The sequence below is a fragment of the Leucoraja erinacea genome, chromosome 13 (genome assembly GCF_028641065.1).
Source record: "Leucoraja erinacea ecotype New England chromosome 13, Leri_hhj_1, whole genome shotgun sequence".
Taxonomy (NCBI): Eukaryota; Metazoa; Chordata; class Chondrichthyes; order Rajiformes; family Rajidae; genus Leucoraja; species Leucoraja erinaceus.
The window spans coordinates 30,788,107-30,811,748 of record NC_073389.1 but is presented as its reverse complement, the minus strand read 5'-3'; the positions used below and the strand labels follow the sequence as shown (position 1 = coordinate 30,811,748).

The 23,642-nt window shown below is 41.9% G+C and overlaps 1 protein-coding gene across 2 annotated transcripts in view; it reads right to left on the bottom strand.

Moving 5' to 3' along the window:
- Positions 1–23,642, bottom strand: part of dgkh (diacylglycerol kinase, eta) — a 303,149-nt gene that overhangs the window by 62,232 nt on the left and 217,275 nt on the right. For both annotated transcript variants that reach the window (XM_055644779.1, XM_055644780.1), the window contains exons 12-17: positions 22,333–22,472; positions 15,002–15,086; positions 11,798–11,889; positions 4,634–4,733; positions 2,854–3,115; positions 762–887 (exon numbers count right to left, since the gene is read on the bottom strand). In XM_055644779.1, the coding sequence (XP_055500754.1) occupies positions 762–887; positions 2,854–3,115; positions 4,634–4,733; positions 11,798–11,889; positions 15,002–15,086; positions 22,333–22,472 (805 nt within the window). The remainder of the gene's footprint in view (positions 1–761; positions 888–2,853; positions 3,116–4,633; positions 4,734–11,797; positions 11,890–15,001; positions 15,087–22,332; positions 22,473–23,642) is intronic.

The window sequence follows — 23,642 nt, the reverse complement described above, 5'->3', positions numbered from 1 at the left end:
CACCTGTTTCAATGTCCTAAATTTAAGGTAGTCCATTGTGAAGCCTCTGTAATATTTTAGTACAGCAGATTCTTGGCACCACATCCCACTAATATCCCTACCTTTTCTCCACAGCAACTGGTAATTTTGGACAATGGGTATATGGTAGCTGTAGCCTCCATGGGACATAACAGGTAGCTCATTAGTTAACCATTAGTTTAATGATCCAGTTGAACTGATCTTGCATAGTCAATGCACTAACACCAGTTTTGTCAAGGTAAGGCTGTCTATTTTTCTCTCTGTTCTTCCAAAAGCTTTCGTCATATAAGTATTAATACAAGTTGCCAAGTGTAATCCAGTTTGAGATGACAACTCACATCAATTTGGACTCTTCCACTTTGTCTCCATGGCTACCTTAAATTACTACACCACAAATGCACTTCACCACAATAAGGCATAATGTATAAGAGGTGGAAATTACTCCACCACTAGTTCTTAATTTTCCCCCGAAGGGGGTTCTTCCTAAACTAGAACAGCATCCGTTCTCAGTTGCCCATTAACCAAACATGAGCTTGCTGACATCTTCTCAGACTTCAAAAACATGCTTAGGATAGTGGCATGTAAACATTTATGAAGATTTGATCAATGAGAGGAAAGCTGATAAAGCCCTGAGACACAGGCGTCATGATCTGCATATGATCGTGCTAATGTCACGATATGATCGCGTTAATATCTCCATGAAATAAACAATCTTTTTTGGAAGAAGGATGAAGAAATCATACTGCTCTGTATGTCGGTATCCTTAGTCTCATCTTCTTCCTTTTCCTCCTCCTTCAAGTCCTCCTCAATGTTCTTTTTCAGTTCAACTTCAGTCTGTTCTTGCGTGTGAGCATTCTGTTCATCCACAACTGCAAGAAAGAGCCATCGGTTAAACACAGTGGGAGGGAGGTACTGACACCATGAAAGTTATAGGCTGTCAAAATTCTGAGGACTGTAAATGTTTCTGGCACTATCCCAGGTCAGGAACATTTTAAGACTATTACAATTGAGATAAGTATTTTCAAGAATTAAAAATGTTATTTGTGAAATGTAATTTTATTGCATGCAGTACTGGTTGCCCCACTACAGGAAGGATGTGGAGACTTTGGAAAGGATGCAGAGAAAGTTTCCCAAAGACGCCTTTGTTAGCAACAGGGAAAGGTTGGACAGATAGTTTTCACTGGTATGCTGAAGATTGAGGAGAGACCTGACAGAAGTATATACAAATAATTAAGAGGCATAAAAAAGGAGACAGTCAGAACCTTTTTTCCCAGGATTGAAAAATCAAATACCAGTGGGCATAAGTAAAGTGGGAGGGGACATTTTTAAAAGATACGTGCAGGACAAGTTTTTTAAAACAGTGAGCAGTGAGTGCCTGGATCACATTGCTGGGAATGGTGATGAAGGCAACGAGAGTGGCATTTAAGAGATTTTTGGAACGGCAGAAATTGGATTATTATGCACAAACAGATAAGAGTTGATGTTGGCATCATGCTCTGCAGAGTAAGGTGGGCCAAAGGGCCTGTTCATGTACTGTTCAATGGTCTATGCATTCTTAACCACAGGCATTTAGCAGCAACATTTGGGCCAAGAAGTCGGCCAGGTACTTCAAGTTCCACTGTTCATTAAGATCATGTCTAATCCTGTGCCTTAACACCCTGCTCCTTATCCCTTCAGGTCCAAAAAACCCCAGCCTTGTAAATACCCAATGATATAAACATTGAATTCTCCATCTTTAGTTGATTTTTACAAATGCCTTCCATGCCCCTCCCCTTTCGTGCCCCAAATGTCCACCCTCCTCTCCTCCTTACTATTCCCCCCCACTCCCTTCCCTTGAAACTTGGCTGACCTTGCACCAGTTTCCCCTCCCCTCCACTAAAGGTCCGTTAACCAGCTTCACATTTATGTATCCCTCTTGGATTCACACCTCTCTCTATCCAACAATCAACCTATAATGTAGGATAACCTCTGGCCTGAGGTTAACTGTTGCCGGCCCCGACTCGTCCGGGATTTTTCTTTTCGTTTCCACTTGTTTTTCCCACAATTCAGTTTACAAGTGGTGTGAAGAATGGCCCCGACCCGAAACGTCACTTATCCAATTTCTCCAGAGATGCTGCCTGACCCGCTGAGTTGCTCCAGCATTTTATGTCTATATTTGGTATAAACCAGCATCTGCAGTTCCTTTTAATTACCAACAGATTGGGATCTGTGTTGTAAGTGTCACATGAGCTTGCACAATAAGTAAATTGTTAGAAGATAGACACAAAATGCTGGAGTAACTCAGCATCTCTGGAGATAAGAAATGGGTGACATTTCAGGTCGAGACCCTTCTTCAGCCCAACCCGAAATGTCACCCATTCCTTCTCTCCAGAGATGATGCCTGTCCCGCTGAGTTACTCCAGCATTTTGTGTCTATCTTCAATTAAAACCAGCATGTGCAGTTCTTTCCTACTCGTTAGAAGATATTGTGCTGCTATTAGTACAAGTGCTGAAAGTAATCCATTACTTACAAAAAACAATCATATTTCAGTAGTTGATGATTAATTGTCATCAGAATCTGGGACTATTAAAATGCCCAAACAATTTATATGGGCATTAAAGATTGATAGGTCTGGGTGATTTGAAACATTACCACCCCACTGTAACCTTAATATACCCTCTCAAAATGATCTCTAAAATCCATGTTCACTTCACAAGAGGAATAATTAATTCTCAAAATTAATCAGTACAGGAAAAATTGTCAAAAAAGCTAACCTAGACTTTGTGCAATTTTCAAAAATCTTTTGGATCTATGGATAATAACTGGAAGCAAAGAATTGCTGCACTGCGCTGTACCTTTCTCTGCTTGTTCGATGATCTGTCTCACTGCCTTTTTTAGGCTGTTTGCCCGAAGCATAAGTTGCTCCCTTGACTTGAATTTCGGGGTGGAAGACCTCGGTGGTATGTGCTCCACGAATAAGGATTCTTCACTGGACTCTTCTTCTTCACCTTCCTCCTCCACAATAGGTGGTGTTGTGCAATGGTGGCTTTTGGTGGCTTGGGATTCGTCACTGAGGGTCAGCAGCAGAGAGTCCAGCTTCTCATTCAGCGCCGAACACTGGCAAGAGAAAGTAATAAACTACGTCAAGTCCTAATGAGATTCAAAATACTTTTATAACTGTGAGCTGCCTGTTTTCTCACCAAAATGTACTTCATTTATAATCATATCAATAATAAATACAATCGAGATATGTCTTTTCCACTCCCATTCATCAACGCCACTCATGTTTACTCCATAAATATTGCATCTGTGAAGTGTTTGAGAGATTATTATACATGGCCCAGCCCCTTATTGTCCAGGAAACCTAGGTTGGGACATCCCCACAGCTGTACTGTGCTTCAAAGCGTTGCTCTGCACTGAGCAGCATAGTGGAACCATTAGTAGAGTTGTTGCTTTGCACCAGCAGAGACACAAGGTTTATTCCTATCCTCAGCACGTCAGGCAGTGTCTCTGGAGGGAGATGGACAGGTGACTTTTCAGGTCAGAAACCTCCTCCAGGCTGATGGAGTGGGGGATGGTGGGGGTGTTGGGGGGGGGGGGGGGGGGGGGGGGAGTAAACTGATAAAGAGAGGTAGAAGTGAGACAAAACCTGACAAGTTGGGTACCAGGAGGAGTTGGAATGAAATGCTACGACAAAGAGAGGAATATGGGTGGAAGGGTGTGAGGAGATGGGAAAAGGGGGATGAAAGGAAAAGACGGTACTCAAGAACAACATTGGTCTATTTCACGTCTTTAGTCAAAGTAACTGACCCAAGAATGTGAAGTAAACTAAAAGTTGTCAAGTGTGCTACCAGCTCATCACTCATATCCTTGCTACAAAATGCAGAGCATTTGTTAAACAGTATGAAATTGTGTAATCAGTGTGGTGGAGGTGTAGTCTAATCCACATTGTGGATGCCCAGCTATAGAATTCATTCAAAACACAGATTACCAGAATTCTGCACATTAAGGGCGTCAGTGTATTGTGGGAATTATGCTGGAAAACGACTGGAGTAGATCAGCCATAATCTAAATGAAAGGCAGAGCAGACTCAAGACGTTATAATGCTGTAACGCTATATTTGCCACGGGATTTATCTCTTTGGACTACCTGGTGTACGCATGCATGGCTTGATTGTACTCATGTATAATGTGCTTGACTGGATAACATGCAATGTTTATTACTGTAACACTGCACATGTGACAATAATAAACCAATACCAATATTAATGTGAATCACACAGATTTAAAATCATATTGGATATATAACACTGAATTATGCAGTTTCGCCCAACCAGGGCATTCTGTTATTCATTTTTCAAATGCACAACAGCCCTAATCCCAAGTGCCGGCACTGTGACAGTGCAGGCTAAGAGCTAAGATAACCAACAGGATAGCCATTTAACATTTCACATGAAAAAAAAGCCCCCTTGACCAGTTTCCCATGAGTATCACAGTACTGTGAACATAGATTTTGCCCACAGCCCTCTGACTCAGCATGGCTACTGATCAGAATTTCCATTTTTGACGATTTGGAATGCACTGTGGGAGTGCAAGTGTTCTGCCAATTTCTAAAAATAACACATGTGATTCTTACTTTATTCGCCAGTGTTTCACTCTCTTCTGTATTTTCATTGGCCTTTTCGTACGATTTACCAACTTTGGCAACAAAGTCCTTCACAGTTTCACACAGAATTCTAGTAGGAAAAAATTTTGAAAATTGCTCTAATTACATTCATGCTGTTCAATACCGTCAAGTCTGATTGCCTGGAGACCTCCAGGCAGCAACCATCCCCTGTCTTCATCTTCCTGTCACTAGCCACAAGGAAGAGTGGCAAGTGCATTCTCAGTGGTTTCTCCATAACCTCATTGGGAAATTGCTGTTTTTACCCCATGTCCAATATTCGTCAAACTTATAAAACATTATGATAAAACACCAAAAAATTGATTTTTTCTCTCGTGTCCCTGAGTAGCTGAGTCCTGGAGATTAGTTTTAAATTTACTTCAGCTTTGGCAACCTTACTCAAGGTTTGGTGGTAGGATGAAAAACAAACAACTAGTGACAGATGAAATTTAATCCAGACAAGTGAAGGGTAATGCACTTCAGAAGGTCAAATTCTAATAGGATGTTGAATAAATGGCAGGAGTATTAATGTACAAAGAGACCTTGAGATGCAAGTCAATAGTTCCCTGAAAATGGTAATACAGGACAGGATAATGAAGAAGTAATTTTGTATGCTTGTCTTTGTAGGCCAAGGCATGGAGTATAAAAGTTGCGGAGTCATACTGTGCAAGAAGAATGTGGTGATGATGAGATAGTGCTGAAGAGATTCACCCAATGGAATAGGGAGGAATAGAGGGAATCACTGTAATAGAGGGCTGCAGTTATAAGGAGAGGTTGGATAGGCTGGGTTTATTTTTATTGGAATAAGGGGGGGCCGAGGAGTGATCTTACAGAAGTTCACAACATTTTGTGGGCAGAGATTGGATAGTCTAAATCTTTTTCTGCACAAAAGGGAGTCTAAAACTAGAGGCACAGGTTTATGGTAAGAGGGGATAAGTTTAAAGAAGATCTGAAAGGCAAGTTTACCACACAGAGAATGTTAATGTCTGCCTCAGGAGGTGAGAGAGACAGGTACAATCACAATGCTTAAAGCTGCTTAAAAGGCATTTAGATAGGTACTTGAAAAGGAATGGTACAGAGGGATATGGATCTTATTGCAAAAGGATTTGAGTATAGGAGCAGAGAGGTTCTACTGCAGTTGTACAGGGTCTTGGTGAGACCACACCTGGAGTATTGCGTACAGTTTTGGTCTCCAAATCTGAGGAAGGACATTATTGCCATAGAGGGAGTGCAGAGACGGTTCACCAGACTGATTCCTGGGATGTCAGGACTGTCTTATGAAGAAAGACTGGATAGACTTGGTTTATACTCTCTAGAATTTAGAAGATTGAGAGGGGATCTTATAGAAACTTACAAAATTCTTAAGGGGTTGGACAGGCTAGATGCAGGAAGATTGTTCCCGATGTTAGGAAAGTCCAGGACAAGGGGTCACAGCTTAAGGATAAAGGGGAAATCCTTTAAAACCGAGATGAGAAGAACTTTTTTTCACGCAGAGTGGTGAATCTCTGGAACTCTCTGCCACAGAGGGTAGTTGAGGCCAGTTCATTGGCTATATTTAAGAGGGAGTTAGATGTGGCCCTTGTGGCTAAGGGGATCAGGGGGTATGGAGAGAAGGCAGGTACGGGATACTGAGTTGGATGATCAGCCATGATCATATTGAATGGCGGTGCAGGCTCGAAGGGCCGAATGGCCTACTCCTGCACCTAATTTCTATGTTTCTATGTTTCTATGTTTATGCTGGAATTAGCACAGATAAACACCACGGTCAACTTGGACTAGGTGTGCTGAAATGGCCCATTTCTATGTTGTTTGATTCTATGATAAAAGATGGCCCACACCAACAGCAACCTGCAAGGACTGTCTTTTAACATTTATTGTATTAATTTGCACACAATTGTCATTTGTTTAACAATACATAATTAATACAAAGGACCAGAATTGCACAATGGAACATTGTTTCAATTAACATTCATCAAAGATATCATTGAATATTAAACAGAACGAGATGAGTGGTGAATTAGAATACAGTGGCTTGAACTGGCCAAACAGTAATTGCTCTCACCAATGTGCTCGTGTATCATTATACTCGATCATCAACAAAAGCATGAATTAGGTTATACCTCCCAGCCAATAAGTATTATGAACAGACAATTAATCTTAAATTCATGAGGGCATTAGAATATCTGATGACAACACAACCAACATACCACCAACCCCACTTTCACTTTGATCCAGTGTGCCTTTGCACCACGGTTTTTGTTGTGTGTGATCGATTCTGGTTCTTTCAAGTTAAACAAAGTGACATAACATTAAGTCAATAATTTTGAATAAGGCGAGAAATATTGTGGAATCCGTTGCCACAGAAGGCTGTGGAGGCCATGGCAATGGATATTTTTAAGTTAGAGATACAGTGCATTCAGAAAGTATTCAGACCCCTTCACTTTTTCCACATTTTGTTACGTTACAGCATTCTAAAATAGATTAAATTCTTTTTTTACCATCAATCTACATAATACCCCACAATACCCCATAATAAAAAAGCAAAAACAGGTGTTTATAAATGTTTGCAAAAAAATTAAAAATAAATAACTGAAATATCACATTTACAAAAGTATTCAGACCCTTTACTCAGTACTTTGTTGAGGCACCTTTGGCAGGGATTACAGCCTCAAGTCTTCTTGGGTGTGATGCTACAAGCTTGGCACACCTGTATTTGGCTAATTTCTCCCATTCTTCTCTGCAGATCCTCTCAAGCTCTGTCAGGTTGGATGGGGAGCATCGATGCACAACTATTTTCAGATCCCTCCAGAGATGTTCGATCGGTTTCAAGTCCGGGCTCTGGCTGGGCCACTCTAGGACATTCACAGACTTGTCACAAAGCCACTATTGCATTGTCTTGGTTGTGTGCTTAGGGTCGTTGTCCTGTTAGAAGGTGAACCTCCACCCCAGTCCGAGGTCCAGAATGCTCTAAAGCAGGTTTTCATCAAGAATCTCTCTGTACTTTGCTCTGTTCATCTTTCCCTCGATCCTGACTAGTTTCCCAGTTCCTCCCGCTAAAAAACACCCCTACAGCATGATGCTGCCACCACCATGCTTCACCATAGGTATGGTATTGGCCAGGTAATGAACGGTGCCTGGTTTCCTCCAGACGTGATGCTTGGCATTCAGGCCAAAGAGTTCAATCTTGGTTTCATTAGACCAGAGAATCTTGTTTCTCATGGTCTGAGAGTCCTTTAGGTGACTTTTGGCAAACTCCAAGCGGGCTGTCATGAGCCTTTTACTGGGGAGTGGCTTCCGTCTGACCACTCTACCATAAAGGCTTGATTGGTGGAGTGCTGCAGAAATATTTGTCCTTCTGGAAGGTTCTCCCATCTCCACAGAGGAACTCTGGAGCTCTGTCAGAGTGTCCATCAGGCTCTTGGTCACCTCCCTGAAACAAGGCCCATCTCCCCCGATTGCACAGTTTGGCCGGGCGGCCAGCTCTATGAAGTGTCCTGGTGGTTCCAAAGCACTTCCATTTAAGAATGACGGAGGCCACTGTGCTCTTCGGGACCTGCAATGCTGCAGAAATTATACCCTTCCCCAGATCTGTGTCTCGACACAATCTTGTCTCGGAGGTCCACGGACAATTCCTTCGTCTTCATGGCTTGGTGTTTGCTCTGACATGCACTGTCTGTCAACTGTGGGAAATTATATAGACAGGTAGGTGCCTTTCCAAATCATGTCCAATCAATTTAATTTACCACTGGTGGACTCCAATCAAGTTGTAGAAACATCTCTAGGATAATCAATGGAAACAGGATGAACCTAAGCTCAATTTTGAGTGTCATAGCAAAGGGTCTGAATACTTATGTGAATGTGATATTTCAGTTATTTCTTTTTAATTACCTTGCAAACATTTCTAAACACCTGTTTTCGCTTCTTCATTCTGGGGTATTGTGTGTAGATTGATGATTTAAAAAAAAAAAATAATCAATTTTAAAATAAGGTGTAAGTAACAAAATGTGGAAAAAGTGATGGGGTCTGAATACTTTCTGAAGGCACTATAGATTCTTGATTAGAACAGATATCAGAGGTTATGGGGAGAAGGCTGGAGAATGGGGTTAGGAGGGAGAAATAGATAATCCATGATTGAATTGCGGAGTAGCTGATGGGTTGAATGGTCTAATTCTGCACCTATTACTTATGAACATAAATATCAGCATGTTGCCAGTTCCCATTGTCTGTTACAAATATAACATATCAATAGCCATAGCCAGAGTCCACTGATGTACCATTTGTCCAATGCTGTTTGTGGTTTATATGAATGGTTTGGATACGAATGTACAAGGCATAATTAGTAAGTCTGCAGATTACACTAAAGTAGGTGGTATCATAGACAGTAAAGATAGTTATAAAAATTTTCAGCCGGTTCTTGAGCATGTGGGCTGAGAAATGGCTAATGGAGTTTAATGCAGATACTGTAAGTGCGAGATGTTGCATTTTGGAGCAGTGTTCAGTTTTGGTCACTCTGCTGTAGCAATGGTGTCATTAAGCTGGAAATAATGCAGAGAAGGTTAATGAATATGTTGAAAGGACTCAAGGGACTGAGCTTTCGGGAGAGGTTGGGCAGGCTAAGAGTTTATTCCTTGGAGTGCAGGTGGATAAGGGATGATCTTACATGGGTGTATAAGATCATGAGGTGAATAGATTGGGTAGATGCACATAGTAAGGGAATTGGGTATCAGAGGACATAGGTGAGGGAGGGGAAGGGTAATAAGAACCTGAGGGGCAACATGTGGGTATGTGGAACGAGCTGCCAGAGGAGGTTCAGGTAGTTGAGGCAGGTACTATAACAACATCTAAAAGGCATTTGGACTGGTACATGGATAGGAAAGGTTTAGAGGGATAGGGGCCAAATGTGGGCAAGTAGGACTAGTGTAGATGGAACATCTTGTTCAGCATGGCCAAATTAGGTCGTATGTGCTGGATCCATGCTGTAGTTTCTATGGCTCTAGAAAATAATGTTGGGATCAGTGGAACTTTTTCAAATTGGCTATCAGCAGCTCGTGTGTTTGACTTTAATATTATATCAATGATTTGGATGAAGGGACTGAGTGTATCATTGACAAATTTACACAAGAGCAAAGATAGGAGGGTTTGCAAGTTGTGAGGTGGGCACTCAAGAGCTTGCTATTGTTATATGTGGGCAAAGATTGACGGATGAATAGAATGAGGGAAGATATGAAATTATCACTTTGTAGAATAAAAAACTGTTTGATTAGAGTGAAACTACAAAATATTGTAGTTTAATGGGTCTTGGAGGTCTCAGTATCTGAAAAGTAATAAGTTAGCATGCAAGTGCAGTGAATAGTATGGAAGACTAATGGAACATTGCCTTTATTGTAAGGGATTTGAAATTAACAGGTAAGACATTTTTGATACAGCATTTCAGGTTTACATTATGCTGGCAAGACCATACCTGGAATATGGTGTATAGTTTTGGTGTCTATTTTTTAGGAAATATATGTGTTAGGAGACAATGCAGAGAGATTCACGGTTGATTCCTCGAATGAAGGGGTTGATGTATGAAGAAAAATTAAGCTGGTTGGGCCGATTCCCACTGGTTTAGAAGAATGTGGTGATCTTATTGAAACATAAAGATTCCGAGAGGTTGAAAGAATGATTGCTGAGAAATTATTTTCCTCTAGAATTATATTGCATGGTTATAAAATATAGGATTTCCCTTTTAAACCAGAGGTAGGTTTATTTTCTTAGAGGATTGTGAATCTTTAGAATTTACCATTCAAGGGAGCTGTGGAGTCAAAGTCTTTGAATATATTCAAGATGGAGATTGACAGATAGTTAAAGCACAAAAAAGTCAAGGATTATGGAGAGAGAGCAAGAAAGTGGTGTTGAGGCCAAGATAGGATCAGCCTGGAGCTCATTAGCCTACTCCTATTCCTGCGTCTTATGTTCTAAAGCGTCAGGATGCAATGGAATAATTTTCACTTGTTTAGTAGTAAGCAGCTCGTTAGCAACCGAGAATCAGAGTATTGGTGGTGGCAATCCTTCTAACCTGTACAGATCGTACCTCCTGATGAATCTAAGGTTCTTCCTTCTGCACCATCTCTCCATCAACACATTTGCCCCTGCTATCCTTCAAAATTCATTGGATTGTGATCCAGGGGCAACTCGTTTGAGGATAGTGATGACTGTAAGGAATTTGCTACCCCAAAAGGACTGGGGAAGCTTAGTCACTGAGCTATTAACAACAAAGGTGGATAGATTTCCAAATATAAAGACATTAAAGTAAATGAAGCTCCCCCAGGAACGTTGTGCTGAGATAAAAGGTCAACATGATCTCACTGGATGGCAAAGAAGGCACAAGGGGCCAAATGATCTACTCCTGTTCCATTACAAACATTTATGCCCAATCACTGCAGCAATTCGCCAAGGTTTCTTCAATAGTATCTATTGAAGACCAATCTATTGAAGACCAACAGTATCTATTGAAGACCAGTTTGGGCAGCACAGTAGTGCAACGGTCGAGTTGCTGCCTTACAGAGCCAGAAACCTGGGTTTGACTCTGACTGCCAATATGGAGTTTGCACATCCTCCTTGTGACCGCATGGGTTTTCTCCAAATGCTCCCATTTCCTCCCACATTCCAAAGACATATATGTCTGTACATTAATTACCTTCAGTAAATTGTTCCTCGTGTGTAGGATAGAACTAGTGTATGGGATATCAATGGTCAGCATGGACTCGGTGTAACAAAATACCTGTTTCCACATTGTTCGTCTAAACTAAACAGAATACCAGAAGAGCAAGAGCAGCAGGTGCGTGATGACTATTTATCCACCATCCTGTCCCCTAAGTGTCACAATATGCCGATTTGGAAAGTTAATGGGACTAAATACTGGAAACTCTATTCAACACAACTGTTGCAGCAAATGACTGCGGACCAGTAATACTAGGTGGCACATCTCAATGGCAATTAGGGATGTGCGAAAAATACTGGTCTTGTTGTACAGGTACATCCGATGCTCATGTGCAAAATAGGAATTTAGAAAATATAGTCGAGTTGTGGATATAATTTTTAATATTCTCACCAGAAAACAGTCTACACTTCTTCAAGGTGCATTAAGTGACTCACTTGGCAGAAGATATTACGACTGAGTGCTGGTCAGAGTTGAGGATCTTGGTTAGGTGAGCAGCAACAGAATCCTCATACGCTGATATCTGAAACTGAGACGAGAAGGTTAAACTTTCCAGGTGAACAGATCCCTCAGACACCCGATGCCACTTAGTCGAGGTCACACTGGGTAACTACTGAATATAACCACAGCTTCTCAACATCAGCTAATTTCTCCACTCTCTGCCATCTTCAGAAACTATTCCGAACTTTGCCAGAAGACTATGTTTCATCCGAATATTATAAATATTAAATGTATTCTGGTTGTAGGGATGGCTGTGTCAGAGACAATAGGAGTGGATGTGTTTGTTGCTCCCAACCAGTATACAGTCATTGTCCATAACTGTTACATTTTCCACCACTCGTCCCCATGCAGCTGAAACACTCACATTTCCTCTGGAGTCACTGAGCCAGTTGAATTAACCTGTCACTCCACAGCTTCTTGTTGGTTCTTATGGCCAGACTTGACTTTAGCAATCACCTTATCAGGCGTACCATACACTGCATACACATGATGACACAAGGAACTGCAGATGCTGGCTAACAGAAAATATGCTGGAGTAACTCAGCAGATCAGGCAGCATCTGTGGAGCAGAGGGATCCGTGACATTTTGGGTTGAGATTCTGCTTCAGACTGTATAGATGTCATCAGTGTGGGCTGAAATCCATGTGACTGGTCTTCGCAGGTGCCAAATACATGGGGTACTAAAGCTCACTTTAATAATAAGAGATGAATATTGCACTGTTATTTTACACCAATATCCCTCCAGCCTATTTATATTTTAAAGGAGCTTTGGATTGTTTTTTCATGGGATGCTCTCCATGCCAAACAACTCCAAGGAAAGGTTACTGGATCTGCTTTCGATGGCAACAAAACAAAAAGATTTCTAACCATTTGCTATTGGGCTGTTTCAGCTTCAGGCAAAGCTCACAACTAGGTGATTTTAGCCCTTGAACTGTACCAAACACTAAACACTAATTGTCTGTCCTCCAGTAAGACATTGCTTCAGAAGTTATGTGCTTCAGAATATTATGTGTTTGTTTCCAACATATATATTTTTTAATAATCAGCTTGTTGATTTATTAAAGTCAATACAGGTACACAACCTTTTATCCGAAAGCCTTGGGACCAGACACTTCTCGGATTTCGGAATTTTTCGGATTTTGGAATGGAAGATTTTTAGCGTAGATTAGGTAGGTAGCGCGGGCGGCTTGAAAAGTCTGGAGCGGCTGCCTTCTCCCCGGAGACCGGGGAATCATTGTAAATCATTGCTTAAATGTTGGTCAGTTAGGTTGGGGGGGTTTTAGTGGGTGGGGGGGGGGGGGGGGGGGGGAAGGGGGAAACTTTAATTCTTAGTCCCCTACCTGGTCGGAGAGGCGGGAAGCGGGTAATGCCTTACCAGGTCGCCGTGCAGTAAGCTCCGGAGCGCTGTGGCCGCCGACTCCCAACATCGCGGAGCTGCGGGTGTCCGGCCGCGGGCGGCGCCGGTTGGAGCTCCGACCCCGGCGAACTCTACCCCTGGCTGCACGGCGCTCCAAATCCAGCGCGGCCCGCGGCCGGACGCCCGCAGCCCCAGCTCCGCGATGTTGGGAGTCAGCGGCCACAGCGCTCCGGAGCTTACTGCACGGCGACCCGGTAAGACATTGCCCGCTCCCCGGCTCTCCGACCAGGTAGGGGACTAAGAATTAAAGTTTCCCCCTTCACCCCCACCACCCCCCCCCCCCCCCCCCCCCCCCCCCTCACATAAAAGCCCTCCAAACTAACTGACTAACATTTAAGCAATGATTTACAGATTACTGTAAATAGTAGCGGCTGCCTCCTGGAGGAGGCAGCCGCTACAGTAGTACAGACCTGGGTTGACCGTGGGTCGTTTCGGGTCAAGTTTGGCGCCAAAGACGAGCTTTGGTGTGCGGACGACATCCTGGAAAAAATGTCCGGTTTTCGGAGCTTTTCGGTTTCCGGAACTCCGGATAAAAGGTTGTGCACCTGTATATGAAAAGCCTGTACCTTCCCTTTATTCCAATGAAGTACAGCTTGAACAGATAGCACACACATTGTTTAGAACAGTATAGAAACGTCTAAACACCTCAGCACACGAGGAAAATACATTTCAGCCAAATTATTTGTAAAGGGTCCTTAATGCAAATAGCAGGTGACACTGACCAACATGTACAATAGTGTGTATTGGTTTTCATGGCTTTATGTTAATTGTGAGATCCTCATGGTCACAGCATTGTTGTACACACTGAAAAATTTGCCCTGTAATAAATCTTTCCTAATAGAAACCTCTTACATATCCCAGTTCACCAGCACAGAACATCAATGCCTCATTCTCTCCACACAGAGGCTGGCTGATTTAACATTTTCCATCCTTATCTGTTTTCCAATTTACAGATTTTCTAATGCTTTTCATTTGCCATGAATATAATTTAACCCACCAATAATTTAATTAAAGCTCTTCATATTAAGATTATCTTCTCTGGGTCACTATGGGAGGCTGTAATGGGAAAGGGAGGAATTAAAGACCAGATGAGTCACTGCACATTCTGCTAGTTCACTACAACATTGGCAGAGAATGACAAATAGGGCAATACATTTTCCCCGTCTCTTCGGGGACTAACTCATCAGTGTGAATTACCTTCCAAACTCATTCAGCTGCCACAGAGTTAGTGGGAGGAGAGATATTTCAAAAATATAGTTCACTGAAAATGAGTATAACTTGGTGAAATCAGGAGACTGTCATGGCTTAGTTAGTTTGCTGGACTGTGAATTCACGTTCTGTCTGAGGCAGTTATTGCAGAATAGTATTTACACAGCACACAATTAAATTATCAGCCTATCCGTAATGGCAAACAAATACACAATTATTATTATTATTATTATTCAGAAGAAAACATGTGGGCATTTTGCAACTAATATTTCTAAACATAATTCAATGAAAAAAAATCTAAATTCACTTTGTCCACACACACTACAAATCAGCATGCCAGTCATCTAAAACATTCCAATGTGGGGATGGAACATTCTTTCAAATTTCTAGCCTGCATCCGAGCAAAAACATAAAAAGTATCTGGGTCTCCTCAGATTTATCTTTGTGCTTTCGATTAAGGGCCGAGAGCAAATTAACATTCTGTAATAAAGTTTTTGTCATGTTACATACTCACTTGGGATTCCTCAGCATCCTCCTCTGGGGTCACTGCCAAGGAATGTTTTGGTGGTATTTTTATCTCATACGTCATAATGCTCCATCTGAATAAAAGAAAACACATCCTTTATTTAATTACTATTTGCTGAGCAAAGGTAGCCCTGTTCTTGATACATAAGAATATTCAAAGCAAGAGTTGGTTGAAAGTAAAGTACTCGATGTGTTAAGACATATATTATTGAGAAAGGGAGTGCTTGAGGGGAATGAAAGAGCAGACGAGGGAGTTCAAAGGTAGCCATCGCTCTGAACTGCCAAAAGGGGAAGACAGGGAAATGCATGTCTGGTGTTGGCCACCTCATGAAGGCAGTATCTATAATAAGGAACCCCAGCATCTGGGCTATGCACTATTCTCACTGCTACCTTCGTGCAGGAGGTATGAAAGCTACTTTCCTACAACGATCAGGTTCTTGAACCACCTACACAACCCCAATCCTGCCCTTGACCACTGAACACTACGGACCATTTGCACTTCCATGCATATGTTTCCTTTTCTAAGTGTGTTTTCCACTAATGCTGTTTTTTTTGTGCAATCTTCTTTCTTTTAGAAATTTTCTGTGTAATTTATGGATACAGTACCCAACATAATGTTTGGGACAAAGACTCATCATTTATTTATTTGCCTCTGTACGCCACAATTTAAGATTTGTAATAAAAAATATCATATGTGGTTAAAGTGCACATTGTCAGATTTTAATAAAGGCCATTTTTATACATTTTGGTTTCACCATGTAGAAATTACAGCAGTGTTTGTACATAGTCCCCCCCATTTCAGGGCACCATAACGTTTGGGACACAGCAATGTCATGGAAATTAAAATAGTCATGTTTAGTATTTTGTTGCATATCCTTTGCATGCAATGACTGCTTGAAGTCTGCGATTCATGGACAATATCAGTTGCTGGTTGGCTTCTCTGGTCATGCCAGGCCAGTATTGCAGCCATCTTTAGCTTATGCTTGCTTTAGGGGCTAGTCCCCTTCAGTTTTCTCTTTAGCATATAAAAGGCATGGTCAATTGGGTTCAGATTGGGTGATTGACTTGGCTACTCAGGAATTGCCATTTTTTAGCTTTGAAAAACTCCTTTGACGCTTTAGCAGTATGTTTGGGATCATTGTCTTGCTGTAGAATGAATAGCCAGCCAATGAGTTTTGAGGCATTTGTTTGAACTTGAGCAGATAGGATGTGCCTATGCACTTCAGAATTCATTATGCTACTACCATCAGCAGTTAGAAACATAGAAATTAGGTGCAGGAGTAGGCCATTTGGCCCTTCGAGCCTGCACCGCCATTCAATATGATCATGGCTGATCATCCAACTCAGTATCCCGTACCTGCCTTCTCTCCATACCCCCTGATCCCCTTAGCCACAAGGGCCACATCTAACTCCCTCTTAAATATAGCCAATGAACTGGCCTCAACTACCCTCTGTGGCAGAGAGTTCCAGAGATTCACCACTCTCTGTGTGAAAAAAGTTCTTCTCATCTCGGTTTTAAAGGATTTCCCCCTTATCCTTAAGCTGTGACCCCTTGTCCTGGACTTCCCTAACATCGGGAACAATCTTCCTGCATCTAGCCTGTCCAACCCCTTAAGAATTTTGTAAGTTTCTATAAGATCCCCTCTCAATCTCCTAAATTCTAGAGAGTATAAACCAAGTCTATCCAGTCTTTCTTCATAAGACAGTCCTGACATCCCAGGAATCAGTCTGGTGAACCGTCTCTGCACTCCCTCTATGGCAATAATGTCCTTCCTCAGATTTGGAGACCAAAACTGTACGCAATACTCCAGGTGTGGTCTCACCAAGACCCTGTACAACTGCAGTAGAACCTCCCTGCTCCTATACTCAAATCCTTTTGCAATGAAAGCTAACATACCATTCGCTTTCTTTACTGCCTGCTGCACCTGCATGCCTACCTTCAATGACTGGTGTACCATGACACCCAGGTCTCGCTGCATCTCCCCCTTTCCCAATCGGCCACCATTTAGATAATAGTCTGCTTTCCCGTTTTTGCCACCAAAGTGATATAACCTCACATTTATCCACATTATACTGCATCTGCCATGCTTCTGCCCACTCACCCAGCCTATCCAAGTCACCTTGCAGTCTCCTAGCATCCTCCTCACAGCTAACACTGCCCCCCAGCTTAGTGTCATCTGCAAACTGGGAGATATTGCCTTCAATTCCCTCATCCAGATCATTAATATATATTGTAAATAGCTGGGGTCCCAGCACTGAGCCTTGCGGTACCCCACTAGTCACTGCCTGCCATTGTGAAAAGGACCCGTTTACTCCTACTCTTTGCTTCCTGTTTGCCAGCCAGTTCTCTATCCACATCAATACTGAACCCCCAATGCCGTGTGCTTTAAGTTAGTATACTAATCTCTTATGTGGGACCTTGTCGAAAGCCTTCTGGAAGTCCAGATACACCACATCCACTGGTTCTCCCCCTATCCACGCTACTAGTTACATCCTCGAAAAATTCTATAAGATTCGTCAGACATGATTTACCTTTCGTAAATCCATGCTGACTTTGTCCAATGATTTCACCACTTTCCAAATGTGCTGCTATCCCATCTTTAATAACTGACTAGCAGTTTCCCCACTACCGATGTTAGACTAACTGGTCTGTAATTCCCCATTTTCTCTCTCCCTCCCTTCTTAAAAAGTGGGGTTACGTTTGCTACCCGCCAATCTTCAGGAACTACTCCAGAATCTAAAGAGTTTTGAAAGATTATTACTAATGCATCCACTATTTCTGGAGCTACTTCCTTAAATACTCTGGGATGCAGCCTATCTGGCCCTGGGGATTTATCAGCCTTTAATCCATTCAATTTACCCAACACCACTTCCCGGCTAACCTGGATTTCACTCAATTCCTCCAACTCCTTTGACCCGCGGTCCCCTGCTATTTCCGGCAAATTATTTATGTCTTCCTTAGTGAAGACGGAACCAAAGTAGTTATTCAATTGGTCCGCCATATCCTTGTTCCCCATGATCAACTCACCTGTTTCTGACTGCAAGGGACCTACATTTGTTTTAACTAATCTCTTTCTTTTCACATATCTATAAAAACTTTTGCAGTCAGTTTTTATGTTCCCTGCCAGTTTTCTTTCATAATCTATTTTTCCTTTCCTAATTAAGCCCTTTGTCCTCCTCTGCTGGTCTTTGAATTTCTCCCAGTCCTCCGGTATGCTGCTTTTTCTGGCTAATTTGTACGCATCATCCTTCGCTTTGATACTATCCCTGATTTCCCTTGTTATCCACGGATGTACTACCTTCCCTGATTTATTCTTTTGCCAAACTGGGATGAACAATTTTTGTAGTTCTTCCATGCAGTCTTTAAATGTCTTCCATTGCATATCCACCGTCAACCCTTTTAGAATTAATTGCCAGTCAATCTTGGCCAAGTCACGTCTCATACTGTCACTCTCCATCCTAATGAAGAACTCAACCATATTATGGTCACTCTTGCCCAAAGGGGCACGTACAACAAGATTGCTAACTAACCCTTCCTCATTACTCAATACCCAGTCTAAAATAGCCTGCTCTCTCGTTGGTTCCTCTACATGTTGATTTAGATAACTATCCCGCATACATTCCAAGAAATCCTCTTCCTCCACACCCCTGCCAATTTGATTCACCCAATCTATATGTAGATTGAAGTCACCCATTATAACTGTTTTGCCTTTGTCGCACGCATTTCTAATTTCCTGTTTGATACCATCTCCAACTTCACTACTACTGTTAGGTGGCCTGTACACAACACCCACCAGCGTTTTCTGCCCCTTAGTGTTTCGCAGCTCTACCCATACCGATTCCACATCCTCCAAACTAATGTCCTTCCTTTCCATTAATCCCCTCTCTAATCAGTAACGCTACCCCACCTCCCTTTCCTTTCTCTCTATCCCTCCTGAATATTGAATATCCCTGGATGTTCAGCTCCCAGCCTTGGTCACCCTGGAGCCATGTCTCCGTGATCCCAACTATATCATAGTCATTAATAGCTGTATAGGAGTAGGCCATTCGGCCCTTCAAGCCTGCACTGCCATTCAATATGATCATGGCTGATCATCCAACTCAGTATCCTGTTCCTGCCTTCTCTCCATACCTCCTGATCCCTTTAGCCACAAGGGCCATATCTAACTCCCTCTTAAATATAGCTTGCTTTTAACACACCTGAGCAATTACAAACACCTGTGAAGCCATGTGTCCCAAACATTATGGTGCCCAGAAATGGGGGGACTATGTATAAACACAGCTGTAATTTCTACATGGTGAAACCAAAATGTATAAAAATGGCCTTTATTAAAATCTGACAATGTGCACTTTAACCACATGTGATTTTTTTTCTATTACAAATAGCAAATTGTGGCGTACAGAGGCAAATAAATAAATGATGGGTCTTTGTCCCAAACATTATGGAGGGCACTTTAATTTGTTCTATGTGTTCGTCTGAGTCTTTGTGCCTGTGATGCTGATGCAAACATTGATTTCATTGTATCTGTACCTCACTGTACTTGTGCATATGACAATAACTTGACTTGACTCAATGCTAAAAATCACTTTGGCCATGAGACCTTCACTATGCAATTTTTACAGAGGCCAAGTTTTAAAATGTGCGGCTGAGACTGTCTAAGATTCGCTCAAGATATTTGTGATGTTGTAGGTGGAGAAGGGTGGCGGTCAGCAATTTGGGAGGAAGGGTGGGCTGTGTCGGAGAGAAGTGAGAGAGCTGATGGCTGTAGGCTGGGGATTAGTGTCCACGGTACATCAATTAGCAAAGCAAGTGATTGGGTCTGTGGGATGACTTTGTACAAAGGGCCAAGCCCTGGAGTCAGGGCCCACAATCAGGTAAGTGCCACGGTGGAGGGGGCACGGTGGAGGGGCTTGCAATCAGGAGGGATTAAATGGTCAAGACCAGGCCTCAACAATGAGAGGAGTGGTTGGGCTGGGATCCCAGGTGTTCAGAGGTAAGGATGGAACTTATTAAACAGATATCTCAACCATGTGCAAGATTACAAAAAGCTAAATAGCCCAGCAACGCCCATCAATGGTTTTTCCCCGGCCAATGCTCTAACGTCTCCACAAAGATCAACAAGAGAGCTTAGTGTAGGAAATGACGTACGTCTATGTAAGAATGTTGTAGAGGGAATACTTGGAACCACTTTCAAATTAACCCAAATAATGGCCTGTTACTCAGGTTAAAGTCAATTTTCAATCACATTAACACGGGGAAAAAAAGCAGCATTCTTCCGTTAAAATTCTAAGCATTTCTATTGAGGGAGAGAAAAATAAACCATTTCCATTTGTCGATGCCTACAATTAGTAGTTCATAAACACATCCAATAAGAATTAAGGAGAGCCGAGAGCCCCACGATATACAGTACCATACTGTCATAGAGTCATAGAGAAATAAAAAATGGAAACAGGCCCTTTGGCCCACTAAGTCTGGGCCCACCAGTGAGCACCCTTTAATTGACAGTAGTCTTACCCTTACAGATTTTATTCTCCCACGGTCTCATCAACTCTGGCTACCATTCACCTACACATTGGGATAATTTACTGGCCAAATACCTAGCCAAACTGCACATCTTTAGGATGTGGGGGGAAACCAGAGCACCTGCAAGAAACTCATGCATCACAGGCAGATTGCTCAAACTTCACATAAACAGCACCCAAGGTCAGGATTGAACCCAGATCTCTGGTGCTGTGAGGCAGTGGCTCTACCAGCTGTGCTACTGTGTCATCCTGTCTGTCATTGAGAGTTGAGTACATGGAGCATAAGTACTGGAACAAATCACCAAGTCCAAAAAAAAACAGAAACTGCCACACTCAGCAGGTGAGTAAAATAACTTTTTTTTTTACTTTCCCAATTCAGGCTTGAAGCATTCACTTTTGTGTCTTCTTCCATAGATGCTTGCCTGACCTGCTGGGCATTTCCAGCATTGAATTTATATTTCAGATTTCCAATATCTGTAGGTATTTTTGGCTTTCACAAATGTCAAGAATGTGCAAGAAACAGGCCCTCACCAGAGGTCTTTTGAATATATTTACTATGGTGCGTTCATCATTGCAGTGAAACCACTTACATAAATTACTGCATGAATTTATTCTGGCATTGGCTTGTACTTGTACAAGCTGACATGAACTTTTAATTAAAATGATGGAGGCACTTACCAACCAATTCATTAGTAAATTGAATCAGGCATTTAGTTCAAGGCTGCAGGTGGAAATCAATGCCACTGTTTTACTAAAGGCCTTGCAGAGAACTTCTGAGTTTTACAGTAAATATACCTGGCTCAAATGCTAAACTATCCACAGTAGTTTAACAAAAACTAGATTTTAATTATCAAGTTTTTAATGAGTGACAGGGGAAATCAAGATTCCATTTCAACTTCATCTCAATTCTTTGCACAGTGCATAAACCAGCCATGTTACATTTGCTACTTCCATTGTTACCATAAAAGAGCATAATTCCTTATTACTCTAAACTTATGTTTAGTTTTAAATCATAGACTTCCCCTTCCAGACAGCGGAGGAATGATAAAGGTGAATGTGAGGTAAAGTGCTTGGAAGACACTGCTCCTGCTTTAAGCATGCTGGCAAGCAACTTCTAATAATCGATTGAAATATAGCTTACTGCAGAGAGTTGGAAAGCTTCCAACTCTATGGCTAGGAATGCAGCACAGAGAATTTAACAGAAGGGATGAACGAAATTAATCTAGCCACTGCTCTCAAAGATTTATACAGGCAAAGGTTGCTATCTGGCCCAGCCATTAGTCAATCTTCTTTGCACAGCGTTCAAATTCCATTAAATAATTCCATCGACTTTCCTGACCTATGCCCCAAATATAAGTTTGTTTCAATTTATCTCCCCAGCTCCCCCTCACAATTATCATGCAATTTAAAATTTATGTTTTCAGCTTAGCATCCCATATTGATATCCATATTGATATATTAATATCTGTTATTTTTCTACATTTAATTCTCATTTCAAACCACAAATACTAAATTAGCAGTTAAGTGCTTGGTGATGTCTGCAGGTTGTGAAAAGCACAATGTCAACAAGTCTATTTTGCTTCAGTTGCTGAAGTGATTAGATTTCCAGCAATATCTCGAACAGATACTTAGCAACACAAATGTCAGTGATGCCCGATCATCAGGGTTTTTGCAATGTACCTCTCCGTTAGGTCCTGATGCCACTCCATTTCTGGATCTGCTTTGATACACCACCTGACCAAGATCCTAGTTCCACATAACCCACAAGCCTCCGTTACCAATCACATGTGCACTTACCTGTCTAACATTTTGGTGCTGGCCCGTTCCAATTTTTCAAGGATCTGGGGGAGCTGTGTGTCATCATCACATGACCCTCCCCAGCCAAGGACCCGTGCCAGATCATTTCCTGTTCCCAATGGTAGAACTCCGAGCTGACACTACAAAACAGCAGGATTTGGACATTAGCAGTTCTCAAGACTAATTTCTTGGGCATACTCTTCCTTAATTTGTACACTCAATCTTTGTTAAATAATGTCTTTTTTCCCCCCTGGAGCACAGGAGGCTCAGTGATGATGGGACGACAGATGGCACAATGGGCTAAGTGTTCGGCTGGCGACCGGAAGGTAGCCGGTTCGAATCCCGCTTGGAGTGCATACTGTCGTTGTGTCCTTGGGGCAAGACACTTCACCCACCTTTGCCTGTGTGTAAATGTAATGTAATTATGTGAAGCACTTTGGGGTCAATGCAAGTTGACTAAAAATGTGCTATATAAATAAGATTATTATTAATATTATGACCTTATAGAGGTTTGTAAAATCATGAGAGTCATAGATAAGGTGAATAATCACAATCTTTTAAATGGGGTAGGGAAATCTAAAACTAGAAGGCATAAGTTTAAGTTGAGAGGGGAAAGTCAGACATGTATGTAGATAAGAAAGGTTTGGAGTAATATGGCCAAGTGGGACTAGCTTGTTTTGGCAACTTGATTTGCATGCACGAGTTGCGTCGAAAGGCCTGTTTCCATGCTGACTATTTCCAGCATTCTTGGATTCAATTTCAGATTACTACCATCTCCAGTATTTTATTTGAGAGGAAATGTACTTTGAGGGGATGGAAAAAAAACAGCCAGCAAATAGGCAGGCAGTAAATATAATCTTATATTCTATGTTCTGCTGCCTTCTTTTACTTAAGTATGATTGTGCTTATGATTGATCTCAAATGAAGGCAGCAGAATGTAGAATATATGAGTGCAAATGTGAGGAAGGTTTTTCACAGTTTCAGAAAGCATTCAAGGGGAAGGGGTAGGTTATTCTTCAGTCAGGGGTTGGCGGTAGGATATTCACATGGATAGAGAACTAATTGGCAGACAGGAAGCAAAGAGTAGTCTCAAACAGATACTTAGCAACACAAATGTCAGTGATGCCCCATCATCAGGGTTTTTGCAATGTTTCTCTCGGTTAGGTCATGATTCCATACTATTTCTGTATCTGCTTTGATACACCCCCTGACCAAGATCCTAGTTCCACATAACTCACAAGCCTCCGGGGTCCTTTCAAGAATGGCAGGCAGTGACTAGTGGTGCTGGGACCCCAGTTATTTACAATATA